General features: G+C 35.5%; 1 protein-coding gene across 1 annotated transcript in view; it reads right to left on the bottom strand.

The window, feature by feature from the left end:
* epas1b (endothelial PAS domain protein 1b) overlaps positions 1-19,789 on the bottom strand; it is an 87,915-nt gene that overhangs the window by 29,080 nt on the left and 39,046 nt on the right. The window contains exons 3-6 of the mRNA XM_022203604.2: positions 10,034-10,188; positions 8,556-8,643; positions 4,512-4,630; positions 1,635-1,837 (exon numbers count right to left, since the gene is read on the bottom strand). Coding sequence (XP_022059296.2) covers positions 1,635-1,837; positions 4,512-4,630; positions 8,556-8,643; positions 10,034-10,188 — 565 coding nt within the window. The remainder of the gene's footprint in view (positions 1-1,634; positions 1,838-4,511; positions 4,631-8,555; positions 8,644-10,033; positions 10,189-19,789) is intronic.

Genomic DNA, 19,789 nt, shown 5'->3' with positions numbered 1-19,789 from the left:
GTCTACGACGTGAAGATGCCGTTCTGTTAATCCAGTGACGTTCTTTAAGGACCAGAGAGTCTTTTCAAATGCATTTTACATTTTCGCACTCTCAGATGAAGCTTGTGAATGAAGCGCTTTGTTTTTTATTGTTTAAAAGGAAAGATAAGATTCACTTTGAGATTCTACTGAAGTCTAAAGGTCAGTTATAGTTGATTAACCCTGAGCTCCACAAACCTGCCGAAAGGTCATATATATCCCTTTTTGTGTTCTTAAGAAACGTTGAATGTATCAGAGCGGGAAACTGTAAAAACAGGGACAAGTAAAATTTCAACTTTGCAACAATCCTTGAATTCATCAGGTAACTTCTGGTTCTGTTGGAAAAATAACCTAAATCTGAACCTGAAATAGAGATGTTTGTAAAAAATTGTTTTATTCCATATGTCTCATTTAAAAATGTGCCAAAAATAAGCAATTAGCTCTAACAAGATTCTGCAAAAAAATAAAAATTCTGTGTTCCTTGGTGCAACCGTGAAGCCATCAGTGATTCAGCTGCAACCAACAGTGATGTGACAAAAATTGAGGAACTTTTAGGTTAGACAGTTGCTGTTTGTGCAAATTTCCGACAGTCCTTGAACCAATCATACGGGAGATGCAGCTAAATTGGAATTTTTAATCAAATTGAAGCTTAAAATTGTCATAGTGCATTAGAAAAGTCACTTTAATCTACATGTCTCATTTATGTACTTGTAAAAAGAAAAAAAAACATTTTGCACCACATTCTATAAAAAAGTGAACCAAATCTAAGTTATAAATCATGACACTTCATCTAAATCATTTGTCTCATTTAAAAATGTGCCAAAAACAAGCAATTTGCTCGAACCAGATTCTGTAAAAAACAAAAAATTCTGCACCACAGGGCTCAACCAAAAAGGTATTGGAGACTCAGCGGCGATCAACAGACACATGATAAAAATTCTGGGATTTTTCAGCTGAACTGCAGGCAGTGTATACAGAGATCAGAGAGGAGCCATGAATAAAAATAAATTAAAAATGGAAATATCTATAGTATGCTGAGTCACCATTCTTCTAGTACTGGATGTGTACTTGGAAAAATGTCTCTCTAATTAATGATTTATGGCATTAGAACTGCGTCATCCTGCACGTAAGACAAGAGTAACTTTAGTCCATTTCATGCTGTGGTAATCCCTAATTTTCTTGACACTCATGATGAACATTACGCGTGCATTTCTGTGATGAATATAAACTATTAAATCTTCAAATTATTATCAGTTCTTGTTTATTTTTAGAAAACCCAACTGAATATTGTGAAGTTGGTGTTTTTTAGCCTGATGATTGTCAAATAGAAACAGAACTGTAGCTTATTATATTATAATATTTTGTAAATGTAATTGTCTCAAGATAAACCAACTGAAATATATCCAATTATTTAAAGTTTCAGCTTTTTTTTGGCACAAACTCAACCAAACGGCACTAAAAATGCTTCATTATTTGGCAGAATTTGCCAGATAAAGCTGGTTTGAACCTTAATACTCGAACACCAAACACATTAACAAGCTAAATTTCTTCCTCTTCAACTAGCTGTAATGTCATTTAGCTCCAAGCTGTGTGTGATTGTGCGATTTTGAGCTCACTTGTCCTCGCAGTAGACGAACTTCATGTCCATGCTGTGTCTGCTCAGGAAGCCCCTGCTGTCCAGCGGCATGTCGATTGTGGACGGGTGTGGGATGGGTTCACACATCAGGACGGCGCAGGTGAGCGGCGGCTCTTTGAAGCCACACAGCACCCGAGGAGGGCAGCTGTTGTACATCTGCAGGTGTCCGGTGCAGTGCAGCACCTGGAGGGAGCAGCGGGTGGAGAAACCAAACTCACACGGTGCAGAAATAAAGATGAAGGTACCAGGATGGGTGACGCACGTCATAGATATATACAAACACTAGATGGCTCATGAGCGCTGTCAGCCTATGGAGAGCAACGTCGCCACATGGCGGCCATCTTGGGACAGGGCTGCTCTATCACTCATAACATTGAAGTCAATGGAGCATGGATTTTAAAATCACTGTAGATTGCTCAATTTTCAACCGATTTTACAACAGCTTGGTTTGTTATAAACGTCAGAGATGTACTTCTTTTACTGCTTACATAAGAATAATTAAAACCATTGAATTCATATAATAATGAACACAGATATCATCTTTTTTCAGCATAAATGGATGTAAATGTAATTTTATTATTTAGCATTGCACTTCTTTATTACTATCAGCTTTCTAATGCATAAATAAAAACAAAGGTCAACCAAAATCAATGCACAACAAACAGAGATGTTGTCTTTTCTTTTCATGAACCTGGTGACTACATTACCCACAATGCATTTCGGCTGCAGGCTAACAATAAGTCTAAGGTCTCAATCAAAGTCTCTTAACCAGCAAATAAATACAACCACAAAGAATGTAATTTCACCTAAAGATTCGGTTCTCAAAAAACGTTGGTCTCAGGAAAACCTAATAATTGAAAATCAGATTGTGAGTAACACCATCTTCAATGTGAGTAGCCAGGCAGAAAAGACACACAACTATGCCGCATTTTTCAAAACGAAAAGCTGCGATTTCGGAATTGAGCCCGAATCATAGCCACGTTAATAAGGTTTGTAATAAACTAAACCGTTTGTAAATCAATCAAGAATTGAGCGAGTTATGAGTGTTAAAGTGAGGAAATCATCCACCTTACCATTGACTACAGTACAGTGCGCCAGAGCAGTCCCCTGTCCTAAGATGGCCGCCAAGTGACGACGCCGCAGACTCCGTCTTGAGCCATCTAGTGTTTGTATATATCTATGACGCACGTGGCGTTTATCTCTTGTTAGCAGGAAGTGTCAGTTTTGTGAAGCTACCTCTTTGGATGCAAACATATCTTCTTATTTGTTTTATGTTAATTTGTGTATTTGAGTTAATTGATGTCTGACTAAAGGTGGATTTCTGAACGAACAGCCTCTCAAATGTCCCATTCATCTGCAGAAACTGTAAAAACAGAAAGATTTCTCAAAATTTCCCACAGTCAATGAACTAATCATGTGCTGTGTAGACTTCTGACAGGAAAATTGACCAAATCTAAGCTTCAAATCATATTTAATTAAAATCAATTCATTTTACATGTCTTATTTAAATGTTCACTAAAAATAAATTGTTTGAACGAAGAAAATTCTGTTAAAAATTTAAAAATTCTGCACTTCTCAGCACAACTCTGAAGCCATGAGTGACTCAACTCCAAGCAACGGTCACGTGATCAAAATTCTCTAAGCCATCGTTAGCATCTTTGGAAGACTAACGGTGAAATAGCGTAGACTTGTTTTGGTCGACCTTGATTAGAAAATAAAATTTTAAGTGAACATGCAAGACAGAAAATGTTATAAATGCATTCTTTACATGTCAAAACTTGCCGTGTCTAGGGGATTCTGAAAATGGTTACACTCAGGTTTATGTCACAAATAAAACTTCTTGAGTCTTGAAGGTAGTGAAAGAGGAGGGGGAGGTTCATAAAATCAAACCAGTGGAAGGCTTCTACCAATCTGTTCAGGCAAACTAGACTTCTCCTGGTTGGTTCAAATGACCAAAACCTTCCTCTCTATCATCAAAGTGAGAAATCTTTTTCCTCGTCCTTCTCTTTCCCTACTTCCTCTCTTTCTTTGTGTCCCTCCTGGACCTCTCACTCTGTCAGCTAAAGAAACTCTGGGTTAGTTAATTGATGGCCGACTAAAGGTGAATTTCTGAACAAACACCCTTTCAAATGTCCCATTCATCAGCAGAAACTGTAAAAACAGACAGATTCCTCAAATTTTCCCACAGTCCATGAACTAATCATGTGTTGTGCCGACTTCTGTCAGGAAAAAAGATCAAATCTCAGCTTAAAATCATATTTATTAAAAATCGATTCATTCTACATATCTTATTTAAATGTTCACTAAAAATAAATAGCTTGCACTAACAAAATTCTGTAAAAAAAAAAAAAAATAAATAAAAAATAAAGAACTACCGAACGATCACATGACAAAAATTCTGGGACTTTTCAGGTAGTGTTTACACAAAGCAAACAGACAAGTATGGAAACAAAAGACAAACAAACAAATATGTAAGTAGTAAAACATCTATATTATGTTGTACCACTATGTTTTCTGTAACACCTGTGGGCACTAGGAAAAACTGTTTTTAGGTTTTTGTAAAATTAATAACCAAACATTATCAACTTTTTCTTTTTCATGATTTGTGGTATTATAATGGTGTCATGCTGCAAGTTGCTGCACTTCATACTGCAGGGAAAAATGGAACAGGAACAAAAACCTGCCTTCATCGTCATTTGGATAAGTCTCTGTCTGTAAGGGATGATTCCCTCAGTGGATAACTGTGTACAGTCTGACATGATGAGGACGTAAACTGTCTGCTACGATCATCTCCTGTACAGCTGATTAAAGTGATGTGCATGCAGAACATGTGCAGATGTGCTGCAGCTGTTTTTACCTTCCAGCTGGCTGACTTGAGGTTGACGGTGCGTCCTCTGTTGGTCACCGTACATTTCATCCTCATGAAGAAATCCCGCTCTGAGCTCAGATCTTTGCCTTTTTTGCCGAAGCCACTTCCTGGAAAACATAAAAACAGAACAGGAAAGTGTCACTCAAACAGTCCGATCATCTGAAGCACATGAAACCCAAAAACCGTTGGACAGAAAGTCAACCAGAAAACCAGAAAGTGTTGTCTGATTTTCAACTTTTCCTTCCATCAGAAAAACAAACCAAATCTCAGAGTACAATTTTTATTTTTTAGAAAAATCACTTTATTCTAGATGTCTCTTTAAAAAAAACAAAAACAAACAAAAACAACAAGATTCTGTCAAAAACATACAAATCTGCACTCATCAGCACTGACAAAAATTCAGCTGAACTGCAGATTGTGTTTTTATAGAGCAGAAAACGAACGGATGGAAATAAAGGTAAGAATTTAAATAGTGGCCAGAAACTGACTGGAGTTTAGCTGTTGCTCATGTAATGATAAAATCACAAATCAGACTTTTTCCCTAACAACACACAGCTTTCTAGACTCATTTGACTAAATTAAAGAATAAAAATCCTGATCGTAGCTCCAGAGCACCGGTGCTAAACATGCAGCCCACGGGCCAAAACCGGCGACTTCAGAAAGTGTAAAAATTACAGAGAAGACATTAACTGCAGACTGCAAATTTGGAAAACTATAAATTTTAAATAATTTCTAAATCATGACAAGTTGGTTTGATCATAAAGTAAAATACTAGATTGTCCTTTTGTCTCATTTTTGTAATATTTGTCTTGTTTTTTCTCTGACTTTTGTCATTTTGTTTCCTTTTTGTCTCACTTGTGTTTTTTGTCTAATTTTTTATCATTTTGTGTGTTTTCTTTATTTGTTGTTTTGTGTATTATTTGTGGTATTTTGTGCTTTTGTCTCGCTTTTGTTGTTTGTCCATTTTTTGCTGTTTAGTTTCTTGTTTTTGTCATTTTTGGTCTCATCTGTGTCATTTGTGTTTTTTGTCTCCTTTTTGTAGTTTGTCAAATTTATTGGTGCTTTGGAAATTTTTTTGTCAAATTTTTTGTCTCTTTTTTGTTTTGTCTTGTGTCGTTTGTCTCATCTTTTGTGAATTTGTGTCTCGTTTTTGTCATTTTGCATCTCATTTTTGCAGTACTTTGTCTTGTTTTTGTCTTTGTCTGACTTGTCATTTTGATCATAAAGTAAAACACATCATCATTCAGTTCCAGATGCCTGTCACTAAAGGTTTTGTGTCTTTGTAGAAACTCTGATCTGTAGGTTGTAATGTGTAAATGATGAACTGAGGCATAATGGTGCTGAAACTGAACTTATTTTTTTTATGAAACTTCAGGTTGTTCATAATGTTTATAAAAAGATAGTTACTTAAATTTGAACTTTTTTTTGCACTAAAACAAAGGAAAATTTGGGAGCTGTTGCCATTTATAGGTCATTGTGCTGGGATTTTACTGGTCCGGCCCACTTGAGATCACTTGACACTTTGACATTTTGCTCTACAACTCTGAGTCGGTTTTACAGTCTTACATAACACTTTTGTCCCTTGAAATAAAAGCATGGAAATGACCTGAAACGTCTATGCTAAAGCCTTGTGAGAACTGCTTATTACAGCTTCAAATCATTGATAATATTTATAATTATTCTTAGTTTTGTTTTCTTTAGTGGTGAAATGAACGAAATAAAGTCAAAGCCCTTCCTTATCTCCCTTCCCGAGCGTCGGAGGAAACGGTCAGGGAGGACGTGAAATTAGGCCGAGCGGTTACATCACCGGGTCGGAGTTCAGCCTCAGAGCCAAGCGCTCCAGTGTGTGTTCTGTCGACCCGCACACTCACAAGTGTGTCCTTATCTTTATATAGTTACACTTGACCAAACAGGCAACACAATAAAAGAAGAGAAAAAGTGTGTATTAATGCTCGGATGTGAGTTAGACAGAAAACGGAGCCATAAAATGTCGTGTGTTATGTGGTCAGAGCTGATAAGTGTTATCAATTGCAGCTGAGTGTGTGTGTGTGTGTGTGCAGGAGAGGGTATTATATTCCTCATAAAAGCACAGGCTGTTATTTCTATGTTTAAGCAGGAAGAAAAGTGCATGTTTTTGCACCTTTGCATTGGATTTTATTTGATTTTCTGCCTAAAACAAACGCCACACGCCGCGTTCAGAATCTCCAGCCGATAATTCCTCGTTCCCTTTTGTCTCTCGGCGCTTCCTCGGCTTCTCCTCCTCATGCTAGCGGCTCTTATCGCCTTCCTCTTTGCCTCTGCACACTGACATTCCAGCGCTGTATCTCCCTTTGCGTTCCTCTATACGTCCTCTGACCCCATGTTCTCATGCTTGTCCATCAGATATAGAATATTATGTAACAGCCGACATGTATGTTGTTTTTCTTGCTTTTTTTTTTCTCCAGACGTTAATTTTCAGAAGCTGAGGGCGTTGAAAAGCTCTGAACTAAGATTTACGAGCTCCAAAAGCTGTACACAGGCAGAGCAGGACTCCGGGAATTCCAGAGATTTATTGTTTCACAGATCACTGAGGCGGCTCAAAGAATCTATGAAAACTGTTAAAAACTTTAGTCAAGAGAGAAGTAAACCCACTTAACTGTGCATAGAACATTGAATCCAAACTCTTTTTAAGAGTACACATTGTTTAAAATTAATGCAATTCTAAACAAAGTAAAGCAGATTTTATAATAGGGAGCATTTAAATTGTTCTATTTTGCTTTTTTTTAAAACCATATAAAACCAGAAATCCCTACATGTATTGACTATATTAAAATAACAAATAAGGTAGATTCTATGAAAAATTAAGTCAAAAGGGAGAAAAATGAACTGAAATCTAAATCTTATTTGTGCTTGGAGCCAAAAATCAGATCATTACTTCATTTAAGAAACTGTACACAGACCAAACAAAAAGACTGGATTAGTGAGTGATGCTGGTTTTGTTAAATGCGTCATCTCTGACTCTATTGGACCTAAGAACATTTAATTATCTTTTCCAAAATGTCTGAACACGACATCCATTCTGTGGTGAATCATTTTCACCATTTTTAACAGAAGATTTCTCTTTCAGCTGCTTCTTTTGAAACAAGGAATGACTTTTATGTTTTGACAGTTAAAAAAAGTGGCTATAAAGCCAGTTAGTTAAACTGACTTATACAGTGTTTGATTGTGACTTCCAGCAGTCGTTCTTGGGCGTTAAGTGCCATTAAATATTGAGAGAATTGTTTGATTTATTAGTTTTGTGTCATTTGTACATCTGTCTGTGCTATTTTTTATCTCAGTTTTTGTGTTTTAGTGTCATTTTTACATATTCATTCTCTTTTATGTCATTTTTGCAACTTTTTAGGGTCTCTTTCGCATCTTTGTCTTGTTTTGCATCATGTTTGTATCGTTCTGTGCTCTTTGTTGTCCCCTTGTCTCAGTTTTGTCTCATTTTTGCAAGTTTTTGTGTCATTTTTGCAACATTTTGTGTTATTTTTATGTCATTTGTGCATCTTTCTATGCTAGTTTGTGGTCTCCTTGTCTCATTTGTGTGTCTTTGTGTCCTTTTTACTAATTTTTTTCTCTTTTATATTGTTTTTGCAACTTTCAGTGTAACTTTTGCATCTTTCTGTCTTTTTTGTGTCATTTTTACATTTTTCTGTGCAATTTTTTGTCATTTTTTCACAGTTTTGTCATTTTTTGCAAGTTTTTGTGTCATTTTTGCATCATCTTATGTCAATTTTGTGTCCTTTTGTTGTCTTTGTTTCATCTGTAGATCTTTTATTGTCATTTTTGCAACTTTTGTGTTTTTTTTTTTTAGCATTTTTTGTGTCATTTTTGCATCATTTTGTTTTATCTCTGTCATTTTTACACACTTTCTGTCTCTTAATGTCACTTGTGTGTCTTTAACTGTCTTTTTTTGCAACTTTTGGTGTTATTTTTGTAATTCATTCATCTAAAATCCTTGTGCATGAGGCCACAAACCCATGGTGTGTATATCAGGTGTGTTCTGACCTGCTGTCTTCAGACTGAGGTTCTCTCTGATCTCCTCGTGGTCACATGGATGTGTGAAGTCAAAGATGCTGTGACCAGTGAGCTCAACCTGGGGAAAAAAAAAAAAAAAAAAATCAGCTGCATGAAATATGAAACGTGTTCGTCCTGTTTCTGTGCTTTCTAGTTTTCACACGGTTTGTTTTGGGGATAAACAGAGAAAGAGCTGAGTAGAGATGGTCATAAACAAACAGAAGAAAGTGTGTCATCTGCAGACATGCAGCATAAAAGATTAACCTACTAAATAAGGAACATTTGCTCCAGAATTTATAGTAAACTTTTCTCTTGATTAGCTTTTGAAGTTGGTGCCAGCAGTAAAGAAAACAGTGTTTAGAGTTGAATCAGTGGCTAGACTGAAGCGCCGGCATGACGAGTATTTCACACAAACACAACAAAGTCAGCTGACTGACAGTTTACATCCACGCCTGTCCTGTCTGCTGAGTTATGGTCTTCTTGAGAGGCTGTTTGTGGAGGATGTTTTAGGAATTTATAGCTTTGCTGTCATTTTACTGCAGTACAAGACGAAAATACCACAAAAACTTAAAAGAACCATCCTAATAAAACACATCGAAAACGAAAAGACTATGAATGTCAGCGCAGAGTAAAACTCTATTCTACAAAAAGAAATTTTCAAAAAAATCCCCCCAAAAAGCAACAGGACATTTTAAAATGTCTTTAATATGTAAAACGTCAATGCAGCAGAGAAGGCAGATTTTTTTTAGTAGCATGAAGACTTAAATAAAAACATATAAATAATAAATATATGACAACCTTTCCATTTCTTTGGCTGTAATAAATAGAAAAATTGTCTTATATATTTATTATCTAAATAATAAGTGTGTATATATAATATAATAACAACATCAATAATAATAATGTCATAGAATTATATTTATATTTTATATATCATGTATTAATATAATATCTTAAAGTACACATATATATTACATATCTTTATATAAATTTATATAACAATAACAATAAAAATAATAATAATAACTCCTAGCAGTAGTACTGTTAGATATTAATATAATATCTTAAAATATTCATATTTTATATTTAATTATATATCTATATATTAATATAAATTATACAATATTTTTTCTGTTAAGAGTTTAAAATCCTAGAAGTTTTATATTCCTTTTGATGTAATGAGTAAAACATGCCACAGCTTTAATTAAAGTTTGTAATTCTACACATTACATTTGCTGAAGAACTGAAATTAAGTACAAATTTGAGGTACTTGAGAAGATTCAGTGTTACATTACTTTAAACTTTTATTTCTCTACACTTATCTGCAGCTTTTTTAAGATTCACATTTGATGTTACGTCTGCTTGTATTCAGTGATTTTTCCTGCTTCACCAGAACTAATTCCACATTTCGTGTTCCTCTCTTTTCTTGCCACTCGTCTGTACGTGCATGTTCTGTTCCACTCGTGTACCTGCGTGAGCCCCATGAATTTGTTGATGTTCTCGGACAGGAAGATCATGTCGCCGTCTGACGTTACCACGGTGATGAAACCCTCCAGAGCCTTCAGGTACAGACTGTCCATCTGTCCGTCGTCATCGTTGCTGCTGCTGCTGTCGCTGCTGCTGCCTGGAGGAGGAAGAGGAGGCCAAGTTAAACTCACTTCTCCCATTTATAAATGATATCACTGTGGATCTGTTTGTGGGTCATTCCAGAATTGGAGGACATTTTACAATAAAATCTCAAGTAATCCATGTAAAAAATACTAAAACATGCAGTTGTTTTCTGAATTTATTTGTCCTGAGACCAAATTTAAAACAAAATAGAAGAAAAGAATGTTTGAAAATATCTTTAAAAAATCAAGTAAGTCTGGAGTTCCCCCTAAAATGATATTTTTCTCTTGCCCCACCCTCTGATGACCAAATGGAATCTCAATTAAAACTTTTCAAATGAAATTCAAATCTTTGTTGGTATTATTTTTTTCATTGATGTCTTGTAATTGTGGGAACATTTTTTAATCAACATAATATTTTAAGTAATAATTATTATGTATGGAACGTGTGTCCTACAACATGTTTTTACCCTTTTGTGTCTCGTTTTTGTCCTTTTGTGTCTTGCTTTGTAATTTGTGTCTTGTTTTGTATTTTGTGTCTTGGTTTTGTCAGTGTTTGTCTTGCTTTTGTTCTTTTCGCTCGTTTTTTTGTCTTTTGTAGCTTATTTTTGTCATTTTATGTCTTGTTTTTGTCATTTACATCATGAAGCAATTTTCCTAAAGAATGGGCAGAGCAAAGCTATGTCATCTCTTCTGTTTTTCCATATTTTCATTACTTTGTCAGCCTTGATTGAATGCCTCACTCTACCTCATATTATCAGGATCAGACTCATTCTTTGGACTGTTTTCCATCAGTCAGTTTGTCCTCTTGGTCAGCAGTAACAGCTAGCTAAATATCTAGCTTCTACTGCTGAGAAAAAGCTAATGTTAGCATGGATTAGCAACTCTGTTACTGTGATTAGAGTAGGGTTAGCAAACGACACACAAAACATGGAATAAAAATGCTACCATTGATGAGTAAGCTGAGCCAATCGAGAGTTTGATAGTTTACTACCTATTATTGATGAATATGGAGCAGAAAATTGTAAAAGAGAAGGTTGATTTTTCAAAGATTTTGAAGCCCAAATGTCCTCCAGTTCTAGAATGACCCTTGTGTTCACACATCGACCTTGTTTTTCTCTCTCCAAGCTTCTGGCTCAGTGACAAAACAAACCAGCGCAGCTTCTTCCTGCATCTCCAGATTACACCCAAAACTGTACAGGCATTGCCGCACCAAGAGTTACGCAATTACGCTCAGATATGTTCAGGGCAGAATCTAAACATTTACACACAGAGACTCCAGTCTGTCCAAAGTGTCTAGTTTCAGAGCTAATTGATATGAAAACCTGCCGAGAAGGGAATGTGTGTGTGTGTGTGTGTGTGTGTGTGTGTGTGTGTGTGTGTGTGTGTGTGTGTGTGTGTGTGTGTGAGGCTGAACAAAGCCCAGTAGTCGACGGGGTGGAGGGTGGGAAGCTCGCAATTCCTCCAGTGTGCTTCCCTGAGATAAGAGAGTCCAGTTCTCAAGGCTCCCGGGGCTCGGGGGCTTTTGGAGCCGGGCCCAGATGGTGCTGAGCTCCCAGGAGAGCCCGACGGCCCCTGGGAGCCGAGGGGGAGACTCTCGGGGTCCGGTCCAAAGACCAGCGTCCACCTTTGGCCTAAATACTTAGCCGTGATTAGCAGACGTCATTTGGACACAGTTACACTTTTCGGCTCCGTGTTGTTCTTCGGGTTGCGTAACCGGCCCAGTTTTTAAGGAATAATGGGAAGCAGAACAGAGGGTCTGATAGATTCAGCTGCTGCTCGGATAATTTCCCTTCTGGGTTTCTGGTCATGTATGCAGCTAATATCTTTTACTATTTTATATTCATTTTGTCTATCCATCTTTACTTTATTTCTTTTAGCCTTGCATATTCTATTATATTTTAACAGACTGATTTTAGGACTTTTTAAAAAATGTTTTCTTGCATATTTTTCGTTGTCTATCTTACAAAAATGTATTCTGGTTGATTTTAAAGGTGGTATGTGTAGAACTTAAGCTGATGTGATTTGATAATTTAGTTTATTTAGAATCAGTGCACTGCAGACAGACTTAAGCAAACGGAGACGAAGAAAACATTTAGACATTTGATGTCTTGTGTCGTCTTCTTATGTAATTGCTGCATTTTATTGGCAGCAAAACAACAACATGATATCATTTTATATCAGCCATCGTCCATTGATGCTCTAATTACTTCCTACATTTTTTTTCAACTTCAAAGTATTATTCAATTTAGCTTCTTTTTAATGACATTTCATTTTGAAATTCTGCGTGTATTCTATGAACTTCAGCAACATCGAAACTCAGAGCTGTCCAATAATAAAATACAATTAAAAAAATAAAATTAACCTCATTAAATAAAATGAAATTACCTTCTAGCATCAACAGTAATCAGTCACCAGCTACTTTTTTCTTTACAATGTTTTCCGTTTTTTAAAAAATGGTATGTAATTAAAATTCTGCATGTATTCTATGAACTTCAGCAACATTGAAACTCCAGGTTGTTATTAATAAACTAAAATGAAATGAAATAAAATTCCAGCATGAACAGTTAAAAATACATGTCCGTCACCAGTCTTTTTTCTTTTCAATGTTTTCAGTCTTTTTTTAAGAACAGAACATCACGGGTGCAGCAGCTACTTTTGCTTTAATGTTGATTTCAGAATCATTCAATTTAAAGAGCCATAAATATCAAAGTCTACATACTTAAGTAAGTGCATCTTTTATGAGTTGAGGCATTTCTTCTTCTTTGATTAGTACGAAACCTGTTCTTGCATCAGTTTCAAACAGAGAACTTGAAAGGACGACGTTCAGGATGTGTAAAGAAAACCTGCAGAGGAAACCTTGATAACATCATCAAGCCTCTGATCTGGGAGAAGAATATACAGGATGACTTCATAACCACTAAATGATGTTATAAAAACAACCTGGGAGCCACTAAATCTTACTAATGCGACAAAGTAGGGTTTAAAAGCGGATAATGAAGCAACAATATACAGGTTTCTAACACTTAAGCTGTATTTTATATCAGTTTTGCTGGATTTGAATCCCTAATATATAAATAATGCAGTAAAATTACATCATAAGTAACACTGCAGCATCTAAAACCAATATTACCAATGATTAGGTTACTTTTTGTGAAGCCAATTCTAATCATTTTCTATGAGAAAACACTGGAAAATTAACTTCACTTTACCATTTTATCTTGTTTAAGTTGCATTTTTGGAACTACATTTATTTGTTTGAATTTGCTTCACTTAATTTGTCTAATTTGACATTTGTTTTTATTATAAAGTATGTTGTAACTTTGGGTTTTGAAATATACTGTACAAGTACAGCCATTATTATTAACAAATGGTTCCGCTAAAACCTGCAGTTCATTTAAATCACATATTTAAAAAATAAAGCATTTTGTGAAATAGTTTCTACATTTTTAACACTATTCTTGCGTCTAGGCTTAACTGAGCTTTTCCTATATTTATACAAACAAAATAAAATAAAATAAAATTTAAAAAATGAATCGCACGTTAGTTCCTACATGAGTCTGAAAGTTCCGGAAACAGTACCTGAAACTAAGCTAGCAGGTTCAGTCTGCTACTCGGTGCTAAACAAACTCCTAAATTGGAACTAATGGAATTTGTGTTTCCACTTTGAACCATGGAAGTAATCAGCAGGTTTGCAACACAATATCTTGCAAAAGAACTGATCAAAGTGAGACATTTATCAGAGCCAGAAACCCTAAAAAGTGTCAGATTTTTAATTTAGCTTAAGCTTCAAATCATGACATTCAATTAAAATCACTCTACATGTCACATTTAAAAGCAGGACAAAAATTATGCTTTTGTACTAGATTCTGTGTAAAAATTTTTTAAAAAGTAACTATTATTCTGTACTTCTTTCTGTATTATACAGCATGTTGATAGTGAGTTTGGAGAGGAGACTTCTGAAAGTCCCAATTCAGTATTTTTCCATTTCCAACATATAATAGTAGAATAATATATAATCTTGATTCCAGTGTACCTGTACTTTAATGTTCCTGTGCAAATGGCAATAAAATTCTATTCGACAAAAAGAAATTCTCAAGAAAAAAAAACAATAAGACATTGTAAAACTTATTTAATATGTGAAATGTCAATGCAGCAGAGAGGGCAGATATTATTTAGCAAAATGAAGTAAATAAAAACATAAAAATAAACATATAAGACAACTTTTGTATTTACTACAGTCAAACAGGTGAATAAATCTCCTTTTTAAAAAAATAAATTAATATTATAGAATATTATATTAATTTAATATAAATTTATATTTGATTTATATATATATATATATATATATATATATATATATATATATATATAAATAATATGAATATAACTAATATTATATATCAATATAATATATTTTTACATATAAGACAACTTTTGTATTTACTACAGTCAAACAGTGAATAAATTTCCTTTTCAAAAAAATAAATTAATATTATAGAATATTATATTAATTTAATATAAATTCATATTTGATTATATATATATATATATATATATATATATATATATATATACACATATATAATATGAATATAACTAATATTATATATCAATATAATATATTTTTATCTAAATTATCTAACATTTTTTCTGTTAAGATTGGAAAATCCTGTAATTGGAAAATGAAGTTTTACATTTTTTTCCACCACATAATAGTATAATCATATATAATCTTAATTTGCTAATAAGACATTGCTGAGGTCGTAGTAAAGTGTATTAGACTGTTTTAGTGGTTAAATATATTTGCCATGGACACACAGACTAAACTGATATTTGTGAATTAATTTGGATCCTGATTAGTTTTGGTTTTCTTTTTGGTTGCTAGTCTTTAAAATAAATCATCATATGAACATATATCCTGAACAATAACTAAAGGTGATGCTAATATTTACATTCTAGATACAATAAAACAAACAAAAAACTTAATTAATCCAGCCTTGATTTAAATATGTAGTAGAGCTAGGATGTATTTTCTCAGAAAGGTGAGGAAACTAATTCTCAATTTATCCCTTTCTGAAGAAAATATGTAGTAAAAAAAAAACAAAACAAAACATTTGCAAGATTAATCACTTAAGTGTGGATCCATAAGAGACACAGGATGGTTATATGTTTGTTCTGGAGACTGAAACAGGTCAGAGAATAAATGAGGCAGATATTAGAATAATATTTGTTCCTCTGGTTCAGAAAAGTTTCCAAAAAATGCTTGGACGAGTTTCCAGTCCTGCAGCTTGATTCAATATCGCTAATATCTGTAATTCAGATGTTCCACAGCGTTTCTGATCCGGTCTAACCTCAGAGGGAATCACCTTCAATCACCTCTGAGCTCTTCAGGCTCAGAGTTACATAACCGAGGTGTTCCCTGCTTGCATATGTGCTCTCCGATGCATATGCAGTGTGTCGGTGTGTGTGCGGGGGCACGCATGTGAGCGTGCACGGCGGCATGTTTGGCGCCATGGCGGTCGGGTGTTATGGCTAGCGGGGCAATGCCAGCAGCGGCCCGACGATGGGCAGAGCTCTGAGCTTCCTCTCTAATCTGAGCTGCCATCACGGAGCAATCAGACACGGCCGATAACGCTCAATCTGCCGCCGCATCTCACGGATCCCCCCGTCCTCACCTCCCCTCTCACCCACTGCTTCTCTACCCTCATTACCTTCACCCCTCTCGTCCTCCTCCTCCTCTCAGAGACTCACTGACCTCCACATCTCCTCCTCTGTGCACACATCTGTCTGGATGTTCAGCTGCACACGCTCAGTTTTATAACCTCTGTCGTGTTGTTTGGGCGGCAGCTGATGTTTCACAAGCAGATATCTCAAAATCTCGGAATTTGAAACTGAAACTATCAGCAAAACTAGATACCACTGTGAGCTTTTTTTTTCTTGCTTTTGTAGTTTTTTTTTTTTTTGCAAACCAAAATGTATTTCAAAACAGACTGGCAAGTTTGAGAGAGAAGTAAAGACAGCAGCTGCTTGTGCAACTTTCCAACAGTCCTTGAACTAATCACGAGATGCAGCTAAAATGGGACTTTCAATCAAATTTAAGCTTGAAATTGTTGTATGTTATTATAAAAGTCAATTCAATCTGCATGTCTCATTTATATATATGTAAAAAATAAATATTTTGCACCACATTCCATAAAAAAAGGAATAAATCTAAGCTATAAATCATGGCACTTCATCGAACTAATTTTATTTGACATGTCTCATTTAAAAATCTGACAAAAACAAGCAATTAGGTCTAACAAGATTCTGCAAAAAACAAAAAAATCTGTCTTCCTTGCTGCAACTGTGAAACCATCAGTGCTTTAGCTATGACCAACAGTGATGCGACAAAAATTCCAGAACTTTTAGGTTAGACAGCTGCGGTTTGTGCTACTTTCCAACAGTTCTTAAACTAATCATACATGAGATGCAGTTAAATTGGGACTTTTAATCAAATTTAAGCTTAAAACTGTCATATTGTATGAAAAAAGTTGATTTAATCTGCATGTCTCACTTAAAAAGATATTTAAAAAGTTAACATTTTGGACTTCCGGTATGACGGAGAAGCGAGTAACAGCGGAACTTGTAAGCTCCCAGGGGGTCTTATTCCCTCTGAAGAATTACACAATTTTTTGATAAGCTTGCTGTGAAACATAGCATGAAAGGGGGGAATAAACAGAAAGCTAGAGGAAAATCTCAGCAAAACGTGGAGACGAGTGATTTTTCACTTAGTGACTGTGAAATTCGGTTACGGTGCTAATGAAGCGAGTGTGCACAGGGACATGGAGGCTATCCCAGCTAACATCATCGCTGAAATACAGGCGGGCCGAGTGGATGTGAAGAAAGAACTGACTGAAAACATTAGACAACTGAAAAGTGAACTCGGTGATTTCAGAGGAGAGGTTAGTCTGAAGCTACAAACTAAAACATCAGCCGTATTTTGTATTTCGGGTTAAAAAGCTAGAGCAAAATAAGCTAGTTTTTCCATGAGTTAAATAACACATTTCTACATTTAGGTTTTAAAAACTGAAAAACAAAAAAACAACGCGGTCTATTGTTTTTTAGATTTTATTTTGAAACTGAAAAACGAATGAACGAACCATACATGGATTCTTATTATCACACCAGAGATCAATTTGCTTTTGACGTAATATATTTAGGACATTTACCAGGTGGGCTCATATTTATTGCAAATTTTATTGGCTGGTAGTAAAAAAGCAATAACTAAAAAAATGGCTGAATAAAGAATCTCCAACAATCACAGAATGGAAAAAAAAATATTCAGGACATTCATAGTATGGAACAAATGACATTTTCATTAAGATACGCCTCCAAAAAGGGAGAAAAATATTGAAAAAACTGGATGTCATGTTACAACCAGAAGTGATGTTGATGTTCCTGCTTTGGTTTACCTCAACTGTGTTTAGAAATACCCATTCTCTTTTGGGTTTTTTTCTCTCTCTCTCTTTTTTAAAATGTATTTTGATTAGTTTATCTATGTTATTTGTTTTCTGAATTTAACTGGTCAGTAAGGACTCAAAAGAAAGGACATGAAAGAAATATGTTCTTGTATGCCCTGATCCTCACCTCATTTCCCGTTTATATATTGTTTTGTATCTCTGTCAGCTTAATTTTACATGCTGGCAAACTCCCTGACTGTTATGATGACCCCATCTGTCTGTTGTTAAATGTTTAATTTTTGTTGTTTTTGTATTATAAAAGCAAAAATATAAATATAACAATAAAGTATAAAAAAGTTAACATTTTGCACCACATTCTACAAAAAAACGAACAAATGAACCAAATCTAAGCTATAAATAATGACACTTTATTCAACATGTCAGATTTAAAAATGTGCCAAAAACAAGCATTTAGCTCCAACGTGATTCTGTAAAAAACAAAAAATTCTGTGTTCCTTGGTGCAACCGATAAGCCATCAGTGACTCAGCTGCGACCAACAGTGATGCAACAAAAATTCAGGAACTTTTAGGTGAAACGGTTGCTGTTTGTGCAACTTTCCGACAGTCCTTGAACTAATCATGCATGAGATGCAACTGATTTGGGACTTTTAATAAATTTTAAGCTTAAAACTGTCATATTGCATTGAAGAAGCCAATATAATCTACATGTCCCATTTATAAACTTGTAAATAAACATTTTGCACCAGATTCTACAGAAAAAGAAGAAATCTAAGCTGTAAACCATGACACTTCCTCGAAATCCTTTTATTTGTCGTTTCATTTAAAAATGTGCAAAAAAAAAAAAACAAGATTCTGTAAAAAAGAAAAAATTCTGTGTTATGTGGTGCACCTGTGAATCTACTGGTAATTGAGCTACAACCAACAGTGACACCACAAAAATTCAAGAACTTTTAGGTTGAACTGCAGGCAGCGCTTACACAGAGCAGATAGGAAATTAGTATAAAGACTAATTAGGGTCCGAGCACCGAGGGTGCGAAGGACAGGCGGTGCCAGGGCACCGACTGTCCAAGGCACCAGCGGTGCCAAGGACCCTATTGAAACCCTAGGGTTTATTATTATTATTATTAGGGTCCGAGCACCGAGGGTGCGAAGGACAGGCGGTGCCAGGGCACCGACTGTCCAAGGCACCAGCGGTGCCAAGGACCCTATTGAAACCCTAGGGTTTATTATTATTATTATTATTATTATTAGGGTCCGAGCACCGAGGGTGCGAAGGACAGGCGGTGCCAGGGCACCGACTGTCCAAGGCACCAGCGGTGCCAAGGACCCTATTGAAACCCTAGGGTTTATTATTATTATTATTATTATTATTATTATTATTATTTTTATTTTTATTTTTTCTCCCGTAAAGTAAATTGGCTTTTTGGCGGCCTTATCATACTCCAAAACGCGTGAAATTTGGCATGCACATCAGGACTGGCGAAAAATTTGATATTTTATGGGAGTTGTGCATGTGCGTGGCAAAATGGCTCTATAGCGCCACCTGCAAACTTGAAAAAGTAGTCATTAGGCCAACTGCCACAATGTTTCATGTACAGCTACAATATTTGGTGGGCATATGCAGAACATCTGGACACACCAAAAAGTCAATTACAGCCACGCCCTAAACCCAACAGGAAGTCGGCCACCTTCAATTTGCTGTAAATTTTTCAAACTTAATCGCTCCTCGGGAAATGACTTGCCTTTTTGGCGGCCTTATCATGAACCAAAACGCGTGAAATTTGGCGTGCACATCAGGACTGGCGAAAAATTTGATATTTTATGGGAGTTGCGCATATGTGTGGAAAAATGGCTCTATAGCGCCACCTGCAAAATTGAAACAGTGGTCATTAGGCCAACTTCCACAATGTTTTATTTACAGCTACAATATTTGGTGGGCATATGCACCACATCAGGACACACCAAAAAGTCAATCACAGCCACACCCTAAACCCAACAGGAAGTCGGCCATCTTGAATTTGCTGTACATTTGTCAAAATTTATAGCTCCTAGTGGATAAGTCTGAGAGAACTGAAATTTGGCCAGTACATGCACCAGACCTTTCTGATGAAAAGTTATCAAAAACTCAACCAGAAGCCAAAAGGTGTGGCCATGG

The sequence above is a fragment of the Acanthochromis polyacanthus genome, chromosome 15, assembly GCF_021347895.1.
Source record: "Acanthochromis polyacanthus isolate Apoly-LR-REF ecotype Palm Island chromosome 15, KAUST_Apoly_ChrSc, whole genome shotgun sequence".
Classification (NCBI taxonomy): domain Eukaryota; kingdom Metazoa; phylum Chordata; class Actinopteri; family Pomacentridae; genus Acanthochromis; species Acanthochromis polyacanthus.
This window is presented reverse-complemented; position numbering and strand designations above follow the sequence as displayed.